At 37.6% G+C, this 23,970-nt stretch overlaps 1 protein-coding gene across 1 annotated transcript in view; it reads left to right on the forward strand.

Annotated features, from left to right (window-relative positions):
• LOC128647725 (cytochrome P450 2J6-like) overlaps positions 1 to 23,970 on the forward strand; it is a 77,135-nt gene that overhangs the window by 42,566 nt on the left and 10,599 nt on the right. Inside the window, exons 4-8 of the mRNA XM_053700466.1 lie at positions 190 to 350; positions 1,599 to 1,772; positions 5,997 to 6,138; positions 6,215 to 6,402; positions 18,808 to 18,949. Of these exons, the coding sequence (XP_053556441.1) occupies positions 190 to 350; positions 1,599 to 1,772; positions 5,997 to 6,138; positions 6,215 to 6,402; positions 18,808 to 18,949 (807 nt within the window). The remainder of the gene's footprint in view (positions 1 to 189; positions 351 to 1,598; positions 1,773 to 5,996; positions 6,139 to 6,214; positions 6,403 to 18,807; positions 18,950 to 23,970) is intronic.

Here is a 23,970-nt window from a genome sequence, read left to right on the forward strand (position 1 = left end):
TTTCTGCAATACACAGCCACAATACACTTTAGAAAACCATGTAAAAAAATAATTTTTCTTCATGGATTTGAGTGGCTTCAGAATAAAAAACCCTGAGGAAACCAGTGTAAAAGACTTTGTAAAGTTTTATTATAGATTGGCATGAGAGCAATATTTGATATATGTAATATGTTTGCTGGTATTCTTCAGATAAGCCACTGGATCCCCATTCTGTCATTGATAATGCTGTGTCCAACATAATTTGCTCCATTGTGTTTGGGAGACGCTATGACTATGATGATTCCACATTCAGTGACATTCTTAATCTCGTTCATGAACATATGAAGATGGTCACTGGATTCTGGGCACAGGTACAGCTTTGATGAATCCGCAGTTTGCACACCAATACATCAGTTATAGAAGCTGACCAGGGCACTCCTACATCTAGTATTGAAATGCTTGTGTCTACTCAACACAGGCAGAAAGTCGATCCAGCTCCTGGCCTCAGTTAAGCACAGCTAGGAATAAAGTTAATAGGGGCTCATAGTTTACAAGATTTAATAATAAAATTATACTAGTTGGTACTAGCGGTTAAAATACTGAAAGTTCTAGTCAAGTAATGGACATGGCCATATTTTAACGTAGGTTTCCCTATGTTTAAAAGCCTGCTGAGGCCAGTTAAGGGTACATATAAAAAATAGGGTAACAAACTCACAATAATTGTCTGTTTAACTCCCACTTTTCATCCCCTTTCTTCTCTCCTTTGCCCTGGTCAATCTTTGCACTCTTTGTATGCTGTTTTTAGTTGTAAATACTTTTCCTCTCATTTTACCAACTGATTTATCATTATCTGGTGCTGTAACTTGGCTTCTGCTGTTTCTGGTGATATACTCAGAAGGGCAGGACTAAGCAATACTCAGCTATCAAGCTCTATAGTGCACAGCATGTACTGTATACTTAAAGGGACACTGAACCCAATTTTTTTTCTTTTGTGATTCAGATAGAGCATGCAATTTTAAGCAACTTTCTAATTTACTCCTATTAGCAATATTTATTTGTTCTCTTGCTATCTTTATTTGAAAAAGAGGGCATCTAAGCTTTTCTTTAGTGGACAGCACTTTTTTTTATTGGTGGATGAATTTATCCACCAATCAGTAAGAACAACCCAGGTTGTTCACCAAAAATGGGCCGGCATCTAAACTTATATTCTTGCATTTCAAATAAAGATTACAAGAGAATGAAGAAAATTTGATAATAGGAGTAAATTACAAAGTTGCTTAAAATTTCATGCTCTATCTGAATCACGAAAGAAAACATTTTTGTTCAGTGTCCCTTTAACACATCTGCCAGAAAAATTGGTCTAATGGCCATTGTGAGGTTTGGGAGTGCAACACTCATGATGTTTTACTATTCCAAATCACTCACTAGTATCAACATTGCTATTAAGAACCATATTTGAACTATTCTATCAGATTGCACCAATCAAACAAATACAATGTCAAACAAATACAATGTCAAAGCACTTAAGTTATTTGTATTCTTCTACGGGCATTTTAGGGGACTAATTAAACCAGATGTATGGCAAATATGTGTTTTCACTGTGTACCCTCTACCCACAGCTGTTCAATGCCTTTGGGGTTGTCCAGTATCTTCCTTTGCCACATAGGAAGATTTTGAGTAATGTAGAGAAAGTTTTTGGGTTCCTGAGGAAGATTCTAGAGGAGCACAAGAAGACCATTGCACCTGGAGAACCAAGAGATTTTATAGACTCCTACCTGGATGAACTGGGACAGGTATACAAATATATATATATACTGTATATATGCTCTGAATGTGGCAAGGAACATTATAGATTAAATATATTTGTATGTGACCATATTGTGTGCTCTGTATATTTAGTTAGAGGCAGTATTTTTCAAATAAACACTTAGGACTAGATAATGAGTGGAGCACTATTTATAGCTCTGTTTAACTCTGCTAGTAGTAAGCTACTTGCGCAAGTCACATTTTACAAGTTGAAGGTTAAAAGTTTTTGCATTAACGCTAAAATGGCCGAACTTTGAATATCGCAACCATGTTAACGTATTTCCCCATAGACTTCAATGAAGTGCAAATAGTGGAAAAAACTTTTGCAAACCCGGTTGCGTTTCCTCAACTGCGCTAAGCCAACATCAAATATTAATATTTCACATTCCAATTTTTTTTGACATAGCAGAATATGCTGTATTTATTCAAAAATACATATTTCTATACATATCTGATGTTTTTTTGGTAAAATATGCATCTATACCAAAATATATATATGGAAAAGAGAGGGGTTTTTGTGTTCTGTGCTGCTTTCTTAAGAATCCCTTAAATTTAAAGGTACTTCTTATATTAGTTTTTGTTCCCTTTACTAATGAGCCAGCTGCTAAAATCCAAGTCCCATTACCATCAGTGAGAAAGCAAGTATGTAGTTAAAGGGACAGTATACATCAATTTTCATATAACTGCATGTAATAGACACTACTATAAAGAATAATATGCACAGATACTGATATAAAAATCCAGTATAAAACCGTTTTAAAACTTACTTAGAAGCTCTTTTAAAAAGTTTAGCTGGAACACCCACTGCAAGTGGGAAAAAGCAGACACTCCTCCCTCCCCCTTCCTCTTCATATGAAAATACTCTTTACACAAAAAGTCACATTTTACAAGTTGAAGGTAAAACGTTTTTGCATTAACGCTAAAATGGCCGAACTTTGAATATCGCAACCATGTTAACGTATTTCCCCATAGACTTCAATGAAGTGGAAAAAACTTTTGCAAACCCGGTTGCGTTTCCTCAACTGCGCTAAGCCAACATCAAATATTAATATTTCACATTCCAATTTTTTTTGACATAGCAGAATATGCTGTATTTATTCAAAAATACATATTTCTATACATATCTGATGTTTTTTTGGTAAAATATGCATCTATACCAAAATATATATATGGAAAAGAGAGGGGGTTTTGTGTTCTGTGCTGCTTTCTTAAGAATCCCTTAAATTTAAAGGTACTTCTTATATTAGTTTTTGTTCCCTTTACTAATGAGCCAGCTGCTAAAATCCAAATCCCATTACCATCAGTGAGAAAGTAAGTATGTAGTTAAAGGGACAGTATACATCAATTTTCATATAACTGCATGTAATAGACACTACTATAAAGAATAATATGCACAGATACTGATATAAAAATCCAATATAAAACCGTTATAAATCTTACTTTGAAGCTCTTTTAAAAAGTTTAGCTGGAACACCCACTGCAAGTGGGAAAAAGCAGACACTCCTCCCTCCCCCTTCCTCTGCATATGAAAATACTCTTTACACAAACAGAAACAAGCTGGAGTAGGTATACATTAGTATTCTCCTAAAACTTTGGGGCTTGGTTAGGAGTCTGAAAATCAGAGCAATGTTATTTAAAAATAAGCAAAACTATACATTTAAAAAAACCCTGTATGGGCTATATAAATGGATCATCTACAAAACATTTATGCAAATAAAAATCTAGTGTATAATGTCCCTTTAAGGTGGTGGAAATAGCTCTTAGGTACAGGTGGGAAACAAGAAAAAAAAAAACATGTAATAAAAATATAGTGCAGTATGGTTGTCACAAATCAAGACTAATAATGAAAAAGAATGCAGTAGCACACTCACCTTGTTATACCTCAACGTTATGAGGTAGAAGAAAAGCCCGGGGGGAAGGTTTATTGTTCCATATGTGACCCCATTAAAATCTTGCTATTTATTATTTAAGATGTTTGAAGAGCCACATTTGTGTACTAAAATCCCCTTTGACTGGTTTCAGTTATTAAATCCTCAGCCCAATTGGAATTTAAAAAAAAAACAAATATTTATTTAATTAATTACCCATAACTTAATTATAAAACAATAACCTAAAAATATTCTAATTGCTCTAGACCTGTATCCTGGATTACCTCTAACTAGTATCAAAAGTATTAGGTATCCAGTTCAGGTCTGTACTAAACAACTGCAGTACAGTTTACTTAAAAAATAAATGCATTGATTAGATCACATTTTAAAACTCCAGAATAAAATATGCCTTTTCTGTAGATAAAAATATAAATAAAAAGATTTACTTTTAGAGTCCTAAGTAAGTTAAAAGTATGGAGAGGGCACTTTCCCTGGTGATCTGATGGAGCCGCATTGTTTTCTAAACTACTGCTTTGTGAAACCAGATGTCACTGGAAGTGACATCACTATTGGCCATTCTTTTCGTTATTAGTCTTGATTTGTGACAATACTGCACTATAGTTTTATTACATGGTTTTGTTTTCTTGTGTCCCACCTGTAACTTACTGCTATTTCCACCACCTTAAATATATATATATATATATATATATAAATATATGATTTTATATATACAGTAGGTATAGATATATAAAGATATATAGGAATATCTATTTAAAAATACTTAGAATATATTTCCCCTATGTGAAGAACTTTGGATTTTGAAATATTTACAGTAAATACATAGTTAAACACTTTATTAACTATGGTTATTGCATAAATATGATTTTAAAAGTTTTCAGCTACTTGACTGCAAAGGGATCCAATGAATACATTTACATATTTCGACATGTATGTATCTCTGTGTTAAAGCCCTTTGCCTGCCTTTTTTTTTTCTAACACCTGAGACCTAGGGATGGGCGAATGTGTTTATATTCGAATTCGAATGTTAAAACAAATGTTATTGTAGAAATTCTATTTACATAATAGAATGTTGATAAGAACGAATATTCTTAAAAATGCTATTATCGAATGTTATTTACAGTTTTCAAATGTCACTTTCGAATTTAAATGTGACATTCGAATTCGAATATTACATTTATAAAACACAGTTGTAGACTAGAAATACTATTTCGAATTCAAATGCTACATTCGAATTCAAATCTAACATTCAAATTTGAATATTACTTTTATACAACACAATTGTAGACTAGAAATACTATTTTGAATTTGAATGTGACATTCAAAATCAAATGTCACATTCAAATTTGATTATTACATTTATAAAACACAGTATTAGACTAGAAATAATATTTCAAATTGGAATGTGACATTCGAATTCGAATGTCACATTCGAATTAGAATATTACATTTAAAAAACATAGTATTAGGCTAGAAATACTATTTTGAATTTGAATGTGACATTCAAGTTCGAATGTAGCATTTAAATTTGAATATTACATTTATTAAATACAGTTGTAGACTAGAAATACTATTTCAAATTCAAATCTTACAATCGAATACAAATGTTACATTCAAATTTGAATATTACATTTTAAAATTGAATGAATACATAGCTAAACATTCTATTATTCGAACGAATATTTTTGAATTTTATTGAAAAATTCAAAAACGAAAATTCGAAAATAGAATGTTAGAGTGTTAGATAAACATTTGAAATTCGATTCGAACGAACAAATGTATCAACATTTTTAGAAATATTCGCCCATTCCTACTGAGACCTCATATTTTTGTATCCTAACTTTTTATTGCAATTTTTTAAAATATTTTTTGTTAGATAGTGTTATGGCGAGTGTAGCTGTACTTTTAAATATAATTTTGATGTGATTTGTGCAACTTTTTTGATCTCATGTAACTGTTCTGTTAACCTGAGCTCTGAAGTTGCACTAACCCAACACATGTTTAATTCAATTGCAGTCAAGCGAATGTGTTGACTTTTAATCTGTGATATGTGCTACTTCCGATGCGTGAAAAGAGCTGCAATAAACCCCTTTTCACTCACGTGCAACAGTTAGCGTGTCACTTGTAATCTAGCCCTTAATGGGTTTTAATGTTATTCTCATGTATATCAGAGAAGCAGTATTACTAGCAGTAACAATAATTCCCCAGTATTCGCTACACTAGCACTCTTCATCAAATGCTCGTGCAGGGACATAGCACAAGCAATAATACATATGTGCACAGCGTCTTCTCATGTGGCTGCTATCTCTGTTGTTTTTTGTTTAGCAAGAGAAAAACAGCAAGAAGACTTTTGATGAGGAAAATTTATTCTCATCCATAGTAGATCTGTTTGTAGCTGGCACTGAGACCACAGCATCCACCCTGGAATGGAGTTTACTGTTCATGATGGCACATCCAGAAATCCAAGGTACATAATGTCTATTTAGTGGACTACGATACAGAACTTTAAATCACTGCCAACACTGTGTCTCTTTATATTTCAGAAAAGTGCCACCAGGAAATAGACAGGATTCGAGGAGACAGAGAACTGCTGGATTATGAGGACAGACATGCTATGCCGTATACACAGGCTGTAATACAGGAGGTGCAGCGTTTTGCCAACATTGTACCACTAGGAGTCTCTCACTCACCAATAAAAGATATGCAACTCAATGGGTTCAGTATCCCAAAGGTGAGAACTGTATACACCATTTATAGGTACAGACTCATACATTGTGTGCTTTCTAATTAAAGGGACAGTCTATACCAGAATTGTTATTGTTTTAAAAAAACATAATTTATGTAAGAACTTACCTGATAAATTCATTTCTTTCATATTGGCAAGAGTCCATGAGCTAGTGACATATGGAATATACAATCCTACCAAGAGGGGCAAAGTTTCCCAAACCTCAAAATGCCTATAAATACACCCCTCACCACACCCACAATTCAGTTTAACGAATAGCCAAGCAGTGGGGTGATAAAGAAAGGAGTAAAAAGCATCAACAAAGGAAATTTGGAAATATTTGTGCTTTATACAAAAAATCATAACCACCATAAAAAGGGTGGGCCTCATGGTCTCTTGCCAATATAAAAGAAATGAATTTATCAGGTAAGTTCTTACATAAATTATGTTTTCTTTCATGTAATTGGCAAGAGTCCATGAGCTAGTGACATATGGGATATCAATACTCAAGATGTGGATCTTCCACTCAAGAGTCACTAGAGAGAAAGGGAATAAAAATAAAAACAGCCATATTCCACTGAAAAAATTAACCCGCAACCCAAATAAATATGTTTATTTTCATTTTGAAAGAAAAAACTTAAATCAAAAGCAGAAGAATCAAACTGAAACAGCTGCCTGAAGAACTTTTCTACCAAAAACTGCTTCCAAAGAAGCAAATACATCAAAACGGTAGAATTTAGTAAATGTATGCAAAGAGGACCAAGTTGCCGCTTTGCAAATCTGATCAACTGAAGCTTCATTCTTAAAAGCCCACGAAGTGGAGACTGATCTAGTAGAATGAGCTGTAATTCTCTGAGGCGGGGCCTGTCCCAACTCCAAATAAGCTTGATGAATCAAAAGTTTCAACCAAGAAGCCAAGGAAATAGCAGAAGCCTTCTGACCTTTCCTAGGACCAGAAAATAAAACAAATAGACTGGAAGTCTTCCTGAAATTTTTAGTAGCTTCAACATAATATTTCAAAGCTCTTACCACATCCAAAGAATGTAAGGATTTCTCCAAAGAATTCTTAGGATTAGGACATAAGGAAGGGACAACAATTTATCTACTAATGTTGTTAGAATTCACAACTTTAGGTAAAAATTGAAAAGAAGTCCGCAAAACTGCCTTATCCTGATGAAAAATCAGAAAAGGAGACTCACAGGAAAGAGCAGATCACTCAGAAACTCTTCTAGCAGAAGAGATGGCCAAAAGAAAGAACACTTTCCAAAAAAAGTAGTTTAATGTCCAAAGAATGCATAGGTTCAAATGGAGGAGCCTGTAAAGCCTTCAGAACCAAATTAAGAGTAGACTCCAAGGAGGAGAAATTGACTTAATGACAGGCTTAATATGAATTAAAGCCTGTACAGTGTATATCAGGAAGTATAGCAATCTTTCTGTGAAATAAAACAGAAAGAGCAGAGATTTGTCCTTTCGAGGAACTTGCAGACAAACCCTTATCCAAACCATTCTGAAGAAACTGTAAAATTCTAGGAATTCTAAAAGAATGCCAGGAGAATTTATGAGAAGAACACCATGAAATGTAAGTCTTCCAAACTCTATAATAAATCTTTCTAGAAACAGATTTACGAGTTTGTAACATAGTATTAATCACTGAGTCAGATAAACCTCTATGACTTAGAAATAAGCATTCAATTTCCATACCTTCAAATTTAATGATTTGAGATCCTGATGGAAAAAACGGACCTTGAGATAGTAGGTCTGGCCGTAACAGAAGTGGCCAAGGTGGGCAACTGGACATCCGAACCAGATCCGCATACCAAAACCTGTGTGGCCATGCTGGAGCCACCAGCAACACAAAAGACTGTTCCATGATGATTTTGGAGATCACTCTTGGAAGGAGAACTAGAGGTGGGAAGATAACACCATGGAAGTGTCAACGCATCCACTGCTTCCGCCTGAACATCCCTGGACCTGGATAGATATCTGGGAAGTTTCTTGTTTAGATGAGAGGCCATGAGATCTATCTCTGGTAGACCCCACATCTGAACAATCTGAGAAAACACATCTGGATGGAGAGACCACTCCCCTGGATGTAAAGTCTGGCGGCTGAGATAATCCGCCTCCCAATTGTCTACACCTGGGATATGCACCGCAGAGATTAGACAAGATACTTCTTTCATAGCTTGGGGACTGTGAGTCCCACCCTAATGATTGACATAAGCCACAGTTGTGATATTGTCTGTCTGAAAACAAATGAACGTTTCTCTCTTTAGCAGATGCCAGAACTGAAGAGCCCTGAGAATTGCACGGAGTTCTAAAATATTTATTGGTAATCTCGCCTCTTGAGATTTCCAAACCCCTTGTGCTGTCAGAGATCCCCAAACAGCTCCCCAACCTGAAAGACTCGCATCTGTTGAGATCACAGTCCAGGTTGGCCGAACAAAAGAAGCCCCTTGAACCAAACGATGGTGATCTATCCACCATGTCAGAGAGTGTCGTACATTGGGATTCAAGGATATTAATTGTGATATCTTTATATAATCCACCATTATAATATAAATAATAATGCACCATTGATTCAGCATACAAAGCTGTAGAGGTCTCATGTGAAAACGAGCAAAGGGGATTGCGTCCAATGCTGCAGTCATGAGACCTAAAACTTCCATGCACATAGCCACTGAAGGGAATGACTGAGACTGAAGGTGCCGGCATGGACACTGAATCTATCTGGAAGCCTAAAAAGGTGACCCTTGTCTGAGGAATCAAGAAACTTTTTGGTAAATTGATCCTCCAACCATGTTTCCGAAGAAACAACACTAGTTGATTTGTGTGAGATTCTGCAGTACGTAAAGACTGAGCTAGTACCAAGATGTCGTCCAAATAAGGAAACACAGCAATACCCTGTTCTCTGATTACAGATAGTAGGGCACCCAGAACCTTTGAAAAATTATTGGAGCTGTTGCTAGGCCAAATGGAAGAGCAACAAATTGGTAATGCTTGTCTAGAAAAGAGAATCTCAGAAACTGATAGTGTTCTGGATGAATCGGAATATGAAGGTATGCATCCTGCAAGTCTATTGTGTACATATATTATGTCCTCGCTGAACAAAAGGCAGAATAGTCTTTATAGTCACCATCTTGAAAGTTGGTACTCTTACATAACGATTCAAAATTTTTAGATCCAGAACTGGTCTGAATAAATTTTCTTTCTTTGGTACAATGAATAGGTTTGAATAAAACCCCAAACCTTGTTCCTGAGGAGGAACTGGCATGATTACCCCTGAAGACTCCAGGTCTGAAACACACTTCAGAAAAGCCTGAGCTTTTATTGGATTTACAGGGATGCGTGAGAGAAAAAATCTTCTCACAGGAGGTCTTACTCTGAATCCTATTCGATACCCTTGAGAGACAATGCTCTGTATCCAATGATTTTGGACAGATTTTATCCAAAAATCCTTGAAAAACTTTAATCTGCCCCCTACCAGCTGAGCTGGAATAAGGGCCGCACCTTCATGCGGACTTAGGGGCTGACTTTGGTTTCCTAAATAGCTTGGATTTATTCCAATTTGAGGAAGGCTTCCAATTGGAAGCAGATTCCTTGGGGGGAGGATTGAGGTTTTGCTCCTTATTCTGACGAAAGGAACAAAAACGGTTAGAAGCCTTAGATTTACCCTTAGGTTTTTTATCCTGAGGCAAAAAAACTCCTTTTCCCCCAGTGATAGTTGAAATAATAGAATCCAACTGAGAACCAAATAAATTATTAACTTGGAAAGAAAGAGATAGTAATCTAGATTTAGATGTCATATCAGCATTCCAAGACTTAAGCCACAAAGCTCTTCTAGCTAATATAGCTAAAGACATGAATCTAACATCAATTTTGATAATATAAAAAATGGCATCACAAATAAAATGATTAGCATGTTGCAGTAAACGAATAATGCTAGATATGTCAGAATCCAATTCATATTGCGCTAAATTTTCCAACCAGAAAGTTGATGCAGCCGCAACATCAGCCAAAGAAATAGCAGGTCTGAGAAGATGACCTGAATATAAATAGGCCTTCCTTAGATAAGATTCAAGCTTCCTATCTAAAGGATCCTTAAAGGAAGTGCTATCTTCCATAGGAATAGTGGTACATTTAGCAAGAGTAGAAATAGCCCCATCAACTTTGGGGATTTTTTCCCAAAACTCTATAGATTCTAACTCTATAGATTTTGCTGCTAAATGATACAATTTTTTAAACCTTGAAGAAGGAATAAAAGAAGTACCTGGCTTATTCCATTCCCTAGAAATCATATCAGAAATAGCCTGAATGGGAAAAACCCCTGGAGAAACCACAGGAGGTTTAAAAACAGCATTTAAACATTTATTAGACTGAACGTCAATAGGACTGGTTACCTCAATATCCAAAGTAATTAACACTTCTTTTAATAAAGAACGCATATACTCTATTTTAAATAAATAAGTAGATTTGTCAGTGTCAATGTCTGAGGAAGGATCTTCTGTCTCAGATAGATCCTCATCAGAAGAGGATAAATTATTATGTTGTTGGTCATTTGAAATTTCATCAGCTAAATGAGAAGTTTTAAAAGACCTTTTACGTTTATTAGAAGGTGGAAATGCAGACAAAGCCTTCATAAAAGAATCAGAAACAAATTCTTTAAAATTTACAGGTATATCATGCACATTAGAAGTTGAAGGAACTGCAACTGGCAATGTACTATTACTGATGGAAACACTATCTGCATGTAGAAGTTTATCATGACAACTATTACAAATGACATTTGGTGGAATAATTTCTAAAATTTTACAACAAATGCACTTAGCTTTGGTAGAACCGATGTCAGGCAGCAATGTTCCAGCAGAAACTTCTGAGACAGGATCAGATTGGGACATCTTGCACAAAGGTAAGAGAAAAAACAACATATAAAGCAAAATTATCTATTTCCTTATATGACAGTTTCAGGAATGGGAAAAAATGCAATAGCATAGGCCTCTGATAGCAAACAGCAAGAGGCAAACATACAAGGGGTATTGAAATAATGAAAAAGTTTGGCGCCAAGTATGACGCACAACGTAACGTAAACTCTTTTTTGGCGCCAAATATAACCGGAAATGACACACTTGCATCACTAATGACGCCGCCATGTGAAAGGTCTCGGCGTCACGTATGACGCCGGAAATGATGAAGCTGCGTCATAAACGTATTCTTTCGCTCCAAAAAAATTTTTGCACCAAAAATGACGCAATAAAGTTTAGCATTTGACGCACCCGCGGGCCTAATACCCACAATTGCAAGAAGTAGTCAATTGAAAAAAGACTAAACCCCAGGTAAGAAATACATTTCTTAAAATGTTTACATTCCCCAAATATGAAACTGACAGTCTGCAGAAGGAAATACATGAACCTGACTCATGGCAAATATAAGTACAATACATATATTTAGAACTTTATATAAATGCATAAAGTGCCAAACCATAGCTGAGAGTGTCTTAAGTAATGAAAACATATTTACCAAAAGACACCTATCCACATATAGCAGATAGCCAAAACAGTACTAAAACAGTTATTAGTAGAGGTAATGGTAAATTGAGAGTATATCGTCGATCTGAAAAGGGAGGTAGGAGATGAATCTCTACGACCGATAACAGAGAACCTATGAAATAGACCCCCATTAGGGAAATCATTGTATTCAAATAAGTGATACTCCCTTCATGTCCCTCTGACATTGGCTGTACTCTGAGAGGAATCGAGCTTCAACAATGCTGAGAAGCGCATATCAACGTAGAAATCTTAGCACAAACTTACTTCACCACCTCCATAGGAGGCAAAGTTTGTAAAACTGAATTGTGGGTGTGGTGAGGGGTGTATTTATAGGCATTTTGAGGTTTGGGAAACTTTACCCCTCCTGTTAGGATTATATATCCCATATGTCACTAGCTTATAAGGGCTTACAGAGTGACTCGCTTCAGATCCGGTCTGGGAGACACAAGAGCAGGGGCCGGAGGGTGCTTCCCCTGTTACCGGAGCTACCAGACGATTCCGGATCTCGGGCTGGGCCCCAGCAAGGTAACATACAAAACTCAAAGTGTTTAACCTGCAAGTGGGGTAGCCGAGTGGTGGAAGGGACATATAATTAAAGTGAGAGACAGTTGATTCCCTATAATTGAGGCACAGATTTGAGTACCTAAACTGGACAATAAAAAAGGCGCCAAAATCCGCCATTTCTCCTTCCCCTGCTCTACAGCTGTGCAACGTAAACTGAGCAGAGACACTTCTCCTTAATACTAACTTAAGAGCTGCTAGAGAGTTGGAAGGGAGGAACTTGTTTGAAAGACTCACAGCTTCATAAGGATTGAGTGATATTTAAAGCAGGAAGAAGCAAAAAGAAAGGGAGAGAAAGGGAGAGGAAGAGAATAATAAAAATAAAGGTGTTTTCAAGTAAAGCTTTTTTTTTCTCTCACGAGGGTTCTCCTTTTTTTCCTCGGTTGTGGAGGGAGACTAACATACAGACTGCCACATATATATAGCTCTGTAGCATTCAACTTTAACACATATATGTTCTTCACTTCCTGGCCTTAACACCTTATCACAAGCTGGGCAGATTTGGATAATAATGAATACTTCAGAAGGTGGTGTTTTGTGATTTTAAATTGCATTTAGAATTTGATCTGCCTACCACACAAATACACCATACACCTGAATTTAAAATATTGAGTTGAAATCCCTGGTCATTTTACAGCAGCTTTATTACTATGTATCCTGGCACATCTTAACAGGTGCTACTACTCTGAATATTGTTTGTGAAGACTCTGCAAATATAAAACAGCATGCATGCAGAATGAGTTAGAGACTTAAATAATGTTGCCTGTGCAATCTGGCAGGGAAGCCACAACATAGCTCACGCTTTGCTACCACTCTTACAACATTACGCAGTTTCTCTGTTCAATACTGTCTTCCATAATAAGCATGCATCTATGTTTCATAAGAAGAGAAAGACAGTATGCTGAAGAAAAATGAACATTATAAATGAGTGAAGAGAATTATAGAGTTAGTGAAGGGGATAAGAGATATCTGAAAATCTAATAAAGATCTCAACAGCAAGAAAGGTCTCTTGGAAAGAGGGTGCAGACACCTGTGAATATACTTCCAAGTAAACTAAATTACTGATACAAGATCAGGATAAAACAACAGAACTACCACTATTAAAACCATGGCTTCGAGAAAGGGCTCCAAAGGAGATAGGGGGACGAAATCCTTATCGGTAGACGCTTTCTTTAAATCATCTAGAACTCCTAAATCTCAAGATCACAACATGGTGGATACTGAAGAGGATATGGAATCTGAAATCGAGGAAAATGCTGAAGATCTCACTCCTGCAACTAAAGCTGACCTACGAGCCCTGGTATCTAAACAAGATATAACTTCTAACTTCGAAAAACTGTGGGGGAAAATTGACAGCTTTCAAACTACAGTTACTAACAGCCTCACAGAAATCAAAACTGAGATCCTGGAACTGGGGAACCGAGTAGACTCATTAGAATCGGCCACAGATGAAATGGGAGAAGAAGTTGCGACAGTCTCAAATTCCCTTGCTTCTCAATCCCAAGCTATTTCAGAATTGGAAGAAAAAATTGAAGACTTGGAGAATAGGAGCCGTCGCTCTAATATTAGGCTTAAAGGAATCCCTGAGACTGTAGGAGCAGAGGACCTTCATAATTATCTCCAACGGATATTTCACGCTATTCTTGGAAGTCCAACAGATGTTGAATGCCCAATCGAAAGAGCTCATAGAGCCCTAAGGGCTAAACCTAAGCCAGACCAGCCACCGAGAGATGTCATCATCAAGCTCCTAAGGTTTCCTGACAGAGAGAAAATCTTAATAGCCGCCAGACAAAACCCCACGTTCAAATTTCAGGGCAACATAATCCAATTCTTTTAAGACCTCTGTGTCAAAACCCTACAAAGACGCTATGCCCTGAGACCTTTAACTCTCCTTCTAAGAAAGAACAACATCCAATATCGTTGGGGATTTCCTTTTGCTCTCCAGGTGATCCGCAATGGCAAAATTACTACTATTAAAACCACCGAGGAGATCCCGGAGATATGCAAATTTCTAGACCTTGAACCACCTGAGATTACAACCACAGAAGCAATGCACCCCTCCTCTGCACCATCTTCATCCAGAGGGAAGCCCCAAAGAGAAAAATGGAGGACGGCGACTAAGAAGAAATCTAAGACTTGAGCTATATCACCCATAGAACCAATTTCGGGAGTATCTACACCCAGAGGACACTAACGATGACCGTGAGGTCACACAGGTACCAGACCTAGAGGTCTGACTTAAGTTCTTCACTCACATGAGACTGTGTTAAGCAGGCACCTCCTGTGAGGGCTGCACAGCGCAATTGACATGTGTTAGTTTTTGATATATGTGTATTCAAAAGTTTAATCAATATCAACTGTTACTGTTACTGTTTTGTTATATGTTTTTACCATTTAAATGCACGAAACAATGTATGACTAGTATAAGTTCACCAAGGAAAGACCTACTGCAGGATGGTTGGGCATTGGAAAGGCAGCTAGGTTCACTGGCCCAGAGACAGGAGGGTTATACACTTATCCCGGTAGAAACTAGGGGTTGGCTACTGTCTCAGAGTAGGTATAGTATGCAGACTTATTTTACCCAGTGGAATGTCTTTACCTAAGATAGTCTTGATCTCGCATAATGCGAGAGGATTAAACACAGATATCAAGAGAAGGACAGCGGAGAAGGCATTTGATAGGGTGGATTGGAAATATATGCTAGCTCTGCTTTCGGAACTGGGATTTGAAGGTAATTTTTTGAAGGCCATTACAGGCTTATACTCGGCACCCACAGCATATGTTAGAGCAATAGGACACCAATCGAGTAACATATCTATTCTGAATGGTACGAGACAGGGCTGCCCTCTCTCCCCCCTGATCTTTGCAATCTGCATAGAGCCACTAGCTGCTTACATACGAAACTCTACTGATATAGTGGGTCTGGAGATTGGGGACATACACCACAAGATCACCTTGTTCACGGATGACGTACTACTTACTATCTCAAAACCACTCCACACTTTGCCTTATATATACCAGGCAATCCATTTGTTTTCTCAGATCTCAGGCTATAAAATCAACGCAGATAAATGCGAGGCGCTTCCCATTTCTATCCCAAAACACACTATTAAATTGATAGAGACGAACTTTGATTTTAGGTGGGTACCGGAAGGACTAAAATATCTAGGAATAAAATTGAGATCACATTCCTCAAAACTATACGAAACAAACTACACTCCCCTGTTCAAATCAATCAGATCTGACCTAGGGAAATGGAGAAAGATGGGTTTTTCTTGGTACGGGAGGCTTTCCGCTATTAAGATGACGATCCTACCAAGGATACTTTACCTGTTTAGAGTACTCCCAATTAAAATTAATGTCACAGACATAGATAATCTGCAGAGAGATATAAATAGGTTCTTACGAGACAATAGACACCCGAGAATTCCACATCAAATTCTAAACAAACACAGACAGCTGGGAGGGGTGGGTGCCCCCAATTTACTGGACTACTACAAAGCTGCTAGACTGGCACAAGACTCAATACTTGGCAGACAGCAAGTAGATATCCTCTGGCCTGCCCTAGAGGCGGAGATGACAGGTCAGGAGACGCCGGACGGCATCCTCTGGTGTAATGACTTACTCAATAGACACAATACTTATAGGAATAAAACCACACTAACCACCAAACAGCAATGGCCTTCATCGAAACAATCAGAGAAAATTGACTTCTCACACTCAAAAATAATACCTCTAAAATATATTATTTGTGAAGAGTTCAAAAAACAGATCCAAAAATGGGAAAACAAAGGCTTGTATAGGGTAGCTGACCTTTACTCACAGGGCGCGCTGCTGACCTTCACCCAGTTACAACAGAAACTAGACCCTATCCCTCTGCACTGGTTTCTATATCTCCAGATAACCTCAGCTATACGTACACGCACAGCTAAGCACCCGACACATAACCGACAAACTGTTCTTGAGCAACTATGTACGGCAACGACTAGACCCAAAAAAGCAATCTCTAGACTATATATCTCCATACAAGAAATGAGAACACGTTCTAAGAATACGTTAATGCTAAACTGGGAAAAAGACATAGATAAAGAAATTGAGCTGGACAAATGGGATGAGATATTACACCAGGCTAGTAAAGGCCTTATTAGCGCTGACTTGAGGGAAAATGTTATAAAGACATCCTTTAGATGGTATCTGACCCCAGTAAAGACAGCACACATGGGGAAGGAGAACTCTAATTTTTGTTACAGGGGCTGTAAAACTATAGGATCCTATATACATATGTGGTGGGAATGCCCTAAAGTTAAAAAGATATGGCGAGAACTATCTTTGCTGCTGGGGAAGGTCCTGGACGAACAGATTCATCTCACCCCTGCTCAAGCATTACTTCACGAAGGTATTCCCAGGCTACACAAAGACATTAACACCTTTATTAGAATTCTATGCACCACCACGAGAACAGTTATAGCTAAGTACTGGAAAACAGAAATCCCTTCCTGGTCAGAAGTTCTGACTAAAATTCAACTGGTTTATAAAATGTACGAGTCAGCAGCATTTATACAGGACACAGAATCCACATTCCAAAAAGTATGGTTTTATTGGATACTAGAAAACAATAACATACTGGCCCGCAGTGTAGAGACGGGAGACTGAGGAGATGTAGTATAAGGGTGCTTTAATGGGAGGTTTTGAAATCAGAAAAGAGGTGGACATACAAAGCTGGATAGCTTAGTTGAAAGACTGAAGAGGTACACGATCTTCAGCCATGAGCTTGGAGATATAGAGTACAATGCTGAGCTACCAACCACCATATTTGTTTCGTGCAGTTATTGTTACTTGTTATTCGTTTGTGTTATTTTAATATCTGTTTTGTATTTCTGATCTTTCTCAGTTTGGTTAAAGTCAGGCTCTTTTAGAAAGTGTTACTGAGATTGGTTAAAGTTGGAGGTTTTTTTTTCTTTTTTTTTCATTATATTACCCCCCATACCTGCAAGTCTCCTACTGAAGATGATGTGACGACAACTGGACAATGATATAGCTCAGGAGACTATAAAGCAAAACCAATCCCACCCCACAAGAAAGTCGAGAGGGCCGATAGAGACTGATATGGCCTAATTTTATGGCTGTTGATCGGTATTTAACCTCTGTCTGACACCTGGAAAATCATACATAAAGACTATGAGGAGCCTTTATAGCTGGAGGGTTCCCTCATTATATGAAGTAATCTAGCGAGACGTTTCTTTTTCCTACGAACTGATTATTTCTTATTGTTAGATGTACCTGCAGGATCTAATGTCTGTATTTTCCCTGATGTTTTGGGTTTGGGAATGTGGGTAATAAAAATTATTTCATTTAAAAGAGATATTGTACTGTTAACCAAACCATAAAGGGAGTATGTAGAATGAACTAAAATAAAATTGGCCAGTCTAACAGATATAAAGTAATAATAACTTGCTGAGAACAGTTAAAATCTCTCTAGGTTTAGTAGGCAATTTGCATATCACACAGACTACAATGCATTGTGTATATGATATGAAAGGATATTGTTTGAACATATTATAGTGCATGCTTTTATGTTTTATGTGTGTGTGAAAAAATGTGTTTTTGTGTGTGTGTTATAGAAACTTGCTTACTGATAACAAAATAAAAAAAAAAAAAGCTCCCCAAACTGACAAGTCCTATAAGCATAACAAAACGTTATGGTGCTGTTAAAACTGACTTTAATGTTAGCATATTCATTCAGACGCATTGTGCATTGAAACAAATAATATTTTATGATACATTGAATATTGGTGTAAATGACACACCTAGCTGTATTTTGAATTGCACTTGATTAGATGCTTTACTGTAAAATACATTGCATGGTTTGCAAACTGCATTGGCACAATGCGGCCATTTAAAGGGATAATAGTCAAAAAACATTGCATACTCTTTTTCAGACTATTTACCCTGCAATACCATGTTTTTAACCCTTGCAATGGGGTTAAACACACAATTTAAGTACCGCTCCGGACCCGCAGTGCATTGCTGGTCTTGAACGGAAAATGCACTACTCCAAATACACAGCTGAGCACTTTTGATTGGATCAGCAATGGTTTTCACTCAGAAGAAGCAGTGTTCTGGGGGTCCTGAGCAGTACTTCTACTGTGTGTTTAACCCCTCTGCCAGGGGTTAAACACACAGTAGTGCAAGGTCAAGCGTATATAAAATGCTTTAACTTTTTTTTTACTATTATGGCTTTGAATGCAAATATGATCTCTATTGCCACTCTTTATGCAAGTGTAATAATTTGTTTTTTTCTTGTCAGGGCACAGTAATTATTACAGATCTCTCCTCTGTGCACACTGATGAGAGTCATTGGAAATATCCGTATGAGTTTAATCCAGAAAACTTCCTGAATGAGGATGGTGAGCTGATTAAAAAGGAAGCCTTTCTCCCCTTCTCTGCAGGTAAGAGGCTGTAATTGGCTATTAAGATTTGTTTTTGTAATATACTGATACTTAAGGCCCATCATTTTAAGAGATTTTTAAAGGTTTCTCTGGTTAAACAAGTAAGTATAGCTTGAAATCAGTTTGGGGCACGAGTTAAATGACAGCTGTGATAAGGGATGTGTTAAAAGGATATTATAGTCATATACAGTATGTCATGTATCTTAAAGGGACATTCTAGCCAAAATTGGAATCCATGTTGATGCATTTCGGTTTTGAATAGAAGCATTTTTGTAATACACATGTATTAACAAAAATGCTTCTAGTAAAAGCTATAGCTGTTTCAAAAGAGTATTTAAGTATGCACCGTGCACCTGCATTTTAAACACAGCACTTGCTTAGGCCTAGATTTAGAGTTCGGCGGTAGCCGTCAAAACCAGCGTTAGAGGCTCCTAACGCTGGTTTTGGGCGCCCGCTGGTATTTGGAGTCAGTGATTAAAGGGTCTAACGCTCACTTTACAGCCGCGACTTTTCCATACCGCAGATCCCCCTACGCCATTTGCGTAGCCTATCTTTTCAATGGGATCTTTCTAACGCTGGTATTTAGAGTCGTTTCTGCAGTGAGCGTTAGAGCTCTAACGACAAGATTCCAGCCGCCTGAAAATAGCAGGAGTTAAGAGCTTTCTGGCTAACGCCGGTTTATAAAGCTCTTAACTACTGTACCCTAAACTACACTAACACCCATAAACTACCTATGTACCCCTAAACCGAGGTCCCCCCACATCGCCGCCACTCGATTAAAATTTTTAACCCCTAATCTGCCGACCGCCACCTACGTTATACTTATGTACCCCTAATCTGCTGCCCCTAACCCCGCCGACCCCTGTATTATATTTATTAACCCCTAACTTGCCCCACACAACGTCGCCGCAAGCTACTTAAAATAATTAACCCCTAATCTTCCGACCGCAAATCGCCGCCACCTACGTTATCCCTATGTACCCCTAATCTTCTGCCCCTAACATCGCCGACCCCTATGTTATATTTATTAACCCCTAATCTGCCCCCCACAACGTCGCCGACACCTACCTACACTTATTAACCCCTAATCTGCCGAGCGGACCTGAGCGCTACTATAATAAAGTTATTAACCCCTAATCCGCCTCACTAACCCTATCATAAATAGTATTAACCCCTAATCTGCCCTCCCTAACATCGCCGACACCTACCTTCAATTATTAACCCCTAATCTGCCGACCGGAGCTCACCGCTATTCTAATAAATGTATTAACCCCTAAAGCTAAGTCTAACCCTAACACTAACACCCCCCTAAGTTAAATATAATTTTTATCTAACGAAATAAATTAACTCTTATTAAATAAATGATTCCTATTTAAAGCTAAATACTTACCTGTAAAATAAATCCTAATATAGCTACAATATAAATTACATTTATATTATAGCTATTTTAGGATTAATATTTATTTTACAGGTAACTTTGTATTTATTTTAACCAGGTACAATAGCTATTAAATAGTTAAGAACTATTTAATAGTTACCTAGTTAAAATAATTACAAATTTACCTGTAAAATAAATCCTAACCTAAGTTATAATTAAACCTAACACTACCCTATCAATAAAATAATTAAATAAACTACCTACAATTACCTACAATTAACCTAACACTACACTATCAATAAATTAATTAAACACAATTGCTACAAATAAATACAATTAAATAAACTATCTAAAGTACAAAAAATAAAAAAGAACTAAGTTACAGAAAATAAAAAAATATTTACAAACATAAGAAAAATATTACAACAATTTTAAACTAATTACACCTACTCTAAGCCCCCTAATAAAATAACAAAGACCCCCAAAATAAAAAATTCCCTACCCTATTCTAAAATACAAAAATTACAAGCTCTTTTACCTTACCAGCCCTGAACAGGGCCCTTTGCGGGGCATGCCCCAAGAATTTCAGCTCTTTTGCCTGTAAAAAAAAACATACAATACCCCCCCCCCCAACATTACAACCCACCACCCACATACCCCTAATCTAACCCAAACCCCCCTTAAATAAAACTAACACTAAGCCCCTGATGATCTTCCTACCTTGTCTTCACCATGCCAGGTTCACCGATCCGTCCTGGCTCCAAGATCTTCATCCAACCCAAGCGGGGGCTAGACATCCACTGAAGAAGTCCAGAAGAGGGTCCAAAGTCTTCCTCCTATCCGGCAAGAAGAGGACATCCGGACCGGCAAACATCTTCTCCAAGCGGCATCTTCTATGTTCTTCCATCCGATGACGACCGGCTCCATCTTGAAGACCTCCAGCGCGGATCCATCCTCTTCTTCCGACGACTAGACGACGAATGACGGTTCCTTTAAGGGACGTCATCCAAGATGGCGTCCCTCGAATTCCGATTGGCTGATAGGATTCTATCAGCCAATCGGAATTAAGGTAGGAATTTTCTGATTGGCTGATGGAATCAGCCAATCAGAATCAAGTTCAATCCGATTGGCTGATCCAATCAGCCAATCAGATTGAGCTCGCATTCTATTGGCTGATCGGAATAGCCAATAGAATGCGAGCTCAATCTGATTGGCTGATTGGATCAGCCAATCGGATTGAACTTGATTCTGATTGGCTGATTCCATCAGCCAATCAGAAAATTCCTACCTTAATTCCGATTGGCTGATAGAATCCTATCAGCCAATCGGAATTCGAGTGACGCCATCTTGGATGACGTCCCTTAAAGGAACCGTCATTCGTCGTCTAGTCGTCGGAAGAAGAGGATGGATCCGCGCTGGAGGTCTTCAAGATGGAGCCGGTCGTCATCGGATGGAAGAACATAGAAGATGCCGCTTGGAGAAGATGTTTGCCGGTCCGGATGTCCTCTTCTTGCCGGATAGGAGGAAGACTTTGGACCCTCTTCTGGACTTCTTCAGTGGATGTCTAGCCCCCGCTTGGGTTGGATGAAGATCTTGGAGCCAGGACGGATCGGTGAACCTGGCATGGTGAAGACAAGGTAGGAAGATCATCAGGGGCTTAGTGTTAGTTTTATTTAAGGGGGGTTTGGGTTAGATTAGGGGTATGTGGGTGGTGGGTTGTAATGTTGGGGGGGGGGTATTGTATGTTTTTTTTTACAGGCAAAAGAGCTGAAATTCTTGGGGCATGCCCCGCAAAGGGCCCTGTTCAGGGCTGGTAAGGTAAAAGAGCTTGTAATTTTTGTATTTTAGAATAGGGTAGGGAATTTTTTATTTTGGGGGTCTTTGTTATTTTATTAGGGGGCTTAGAGTAGGTGTAATTAGTTTAAAATTGTTGTAATATTTTTCTTATGTTTGTAAATATTTTTTTATTTTCTGTAACTTAGTTCTTTTTTATTTTTTGTACTTTAGATAGTTTATTTAATTGTATTTATTTGTAGCAATTGTGTTTAATTAATTTATTGATAGTGTAGTGTTAGGTTAATTGTAGGTAATTGTAGGTAGTTTATTTAATTATTTTATTGATAGGGTAGTGTTAGGTTTAATTATAACTTAGGTTAGGATTTATTTTACAGGTAAATTTGTAATTATTTTAACTAGGTAACTATTAAATAGTTCTTAACTATTTAATAGCTATTGTACCTGGTTAAAATAAATACAAAGTTACCTGTAAAATAAATATTAATCCTAAAATAGCTATAATATAAATGTAATTTATATTGTAGCTATATTAGGATTTATTTTACAGGTAAGTATTTAGCTTTAAATAGGAATCATTTATTTAATAAGAGTTAATTTATTTCGTTAGATAAAAATTATATTTAAGTTAGGGGGGTGTTAGTGTTAGGGTTAGACTTAGCTTTAGGGGTTAATACATTTATTAGAATAGCGGTGAGCTCCGGTCGGCAGATTAGGGGTTAATAATTGAAGGTAGGTGTCGGCGATGTTAGGGAGGGCAGATTAGGGGTTAATACTATTTATGATAGGGTTAGTGAGGCGGATTAGGGGTTAATAACTTTATTATAGTAGCGCTCAGGTCCGCTCGGCAGATTAGGGGTTAATAAGTGTAGGCAGGTGTCGGCGACGTTGTGAGGGGCAGATTAGGGGTTAATAAATATAACATAGGGGTCGGCGATGTTAGGGCAGCAGATTAGGGGTACATAGGGATAACGTAGGTGGCGGCGGTTTACGGAGCGGCAGATTAGGGGTTAAAAGTGTAATGCAGGGGTCAGCGATAGCGGGGGCGGCAGATTAGGGGTTAATAAGTGTAAGGTTAGGGGTGTTTAGACTCGGGGTACATGTTAGAGTGTTAGGTGCAGACGTAGGAAGTGTTTCCCCATAGGAAACAATGGGGCTGCGTTAGGAGCTGAACGCTGCTTTTTTGCAGGTGTTAGGTTTTTTTTCAGCTCAAACAGCCCCATTGTTTCCTATGGGAGAATCGTGCACGAGCACGTTTTTGAGGCCGGCCGCGTCCGTAAGCAACTCTGGTATCGAGAGTTGTATTTGCGGTAAAAATGCTCTACGCTCCTTTTTTGGAGCCTAACGCAGCATTTGTTTGAACTCTCGATACCAGAGTTAAATTTATGGTGCGGCCAGAAAAAAACCCGCGGAGCGTTAACAGCCCTTTTACCGCCAAACTCCAAATCTAGCCGTTAGAGAGCCTAAGGGGCTTGTACCACTTGGTAATGACTCAATTTGTTAATTGTTAACAGGATAGAAGCCCTTCTGGTGCTATGATCAGCTGCAGTATTTAAAATGCTGGCGCACTGAGAATATCTAGCTATGCTTCACATGCACGCGCAGAGAAAAATGTCAACACTAAAACAGTGATAACTTTTACAGAAAGCATTTTTGCCAATACATGTATATTGCAAATATGTTTCTATTCAAAGATGTTATTAATCTATGTGCATTAAAATTTTGACTGGAATGTCCCTTTAAGCACTAGTGCAATGCAAAACAATTGCATAAAAAAGAAATGTATTCAAAACACTTAAAACAGAAATGTTGCTAGTAAAAAATGCAGTTCTGTAAAGTCAGAGCTGCC

The sequence above is a fragment of the Bombina bombina genome, chromosome 1, assembly GCF_027579735.1.
Source record: "Bombina bombina isolate aBomBom1 chromosome 1, aBomBom1.pri, whole genome shotgun sequence".
Taxonomy (NCBI): Eukaryota; Metazoa; Chordata; class Amphibia; order Anura; family Bombinatoridae; genus Bombina; species Bombina bombina.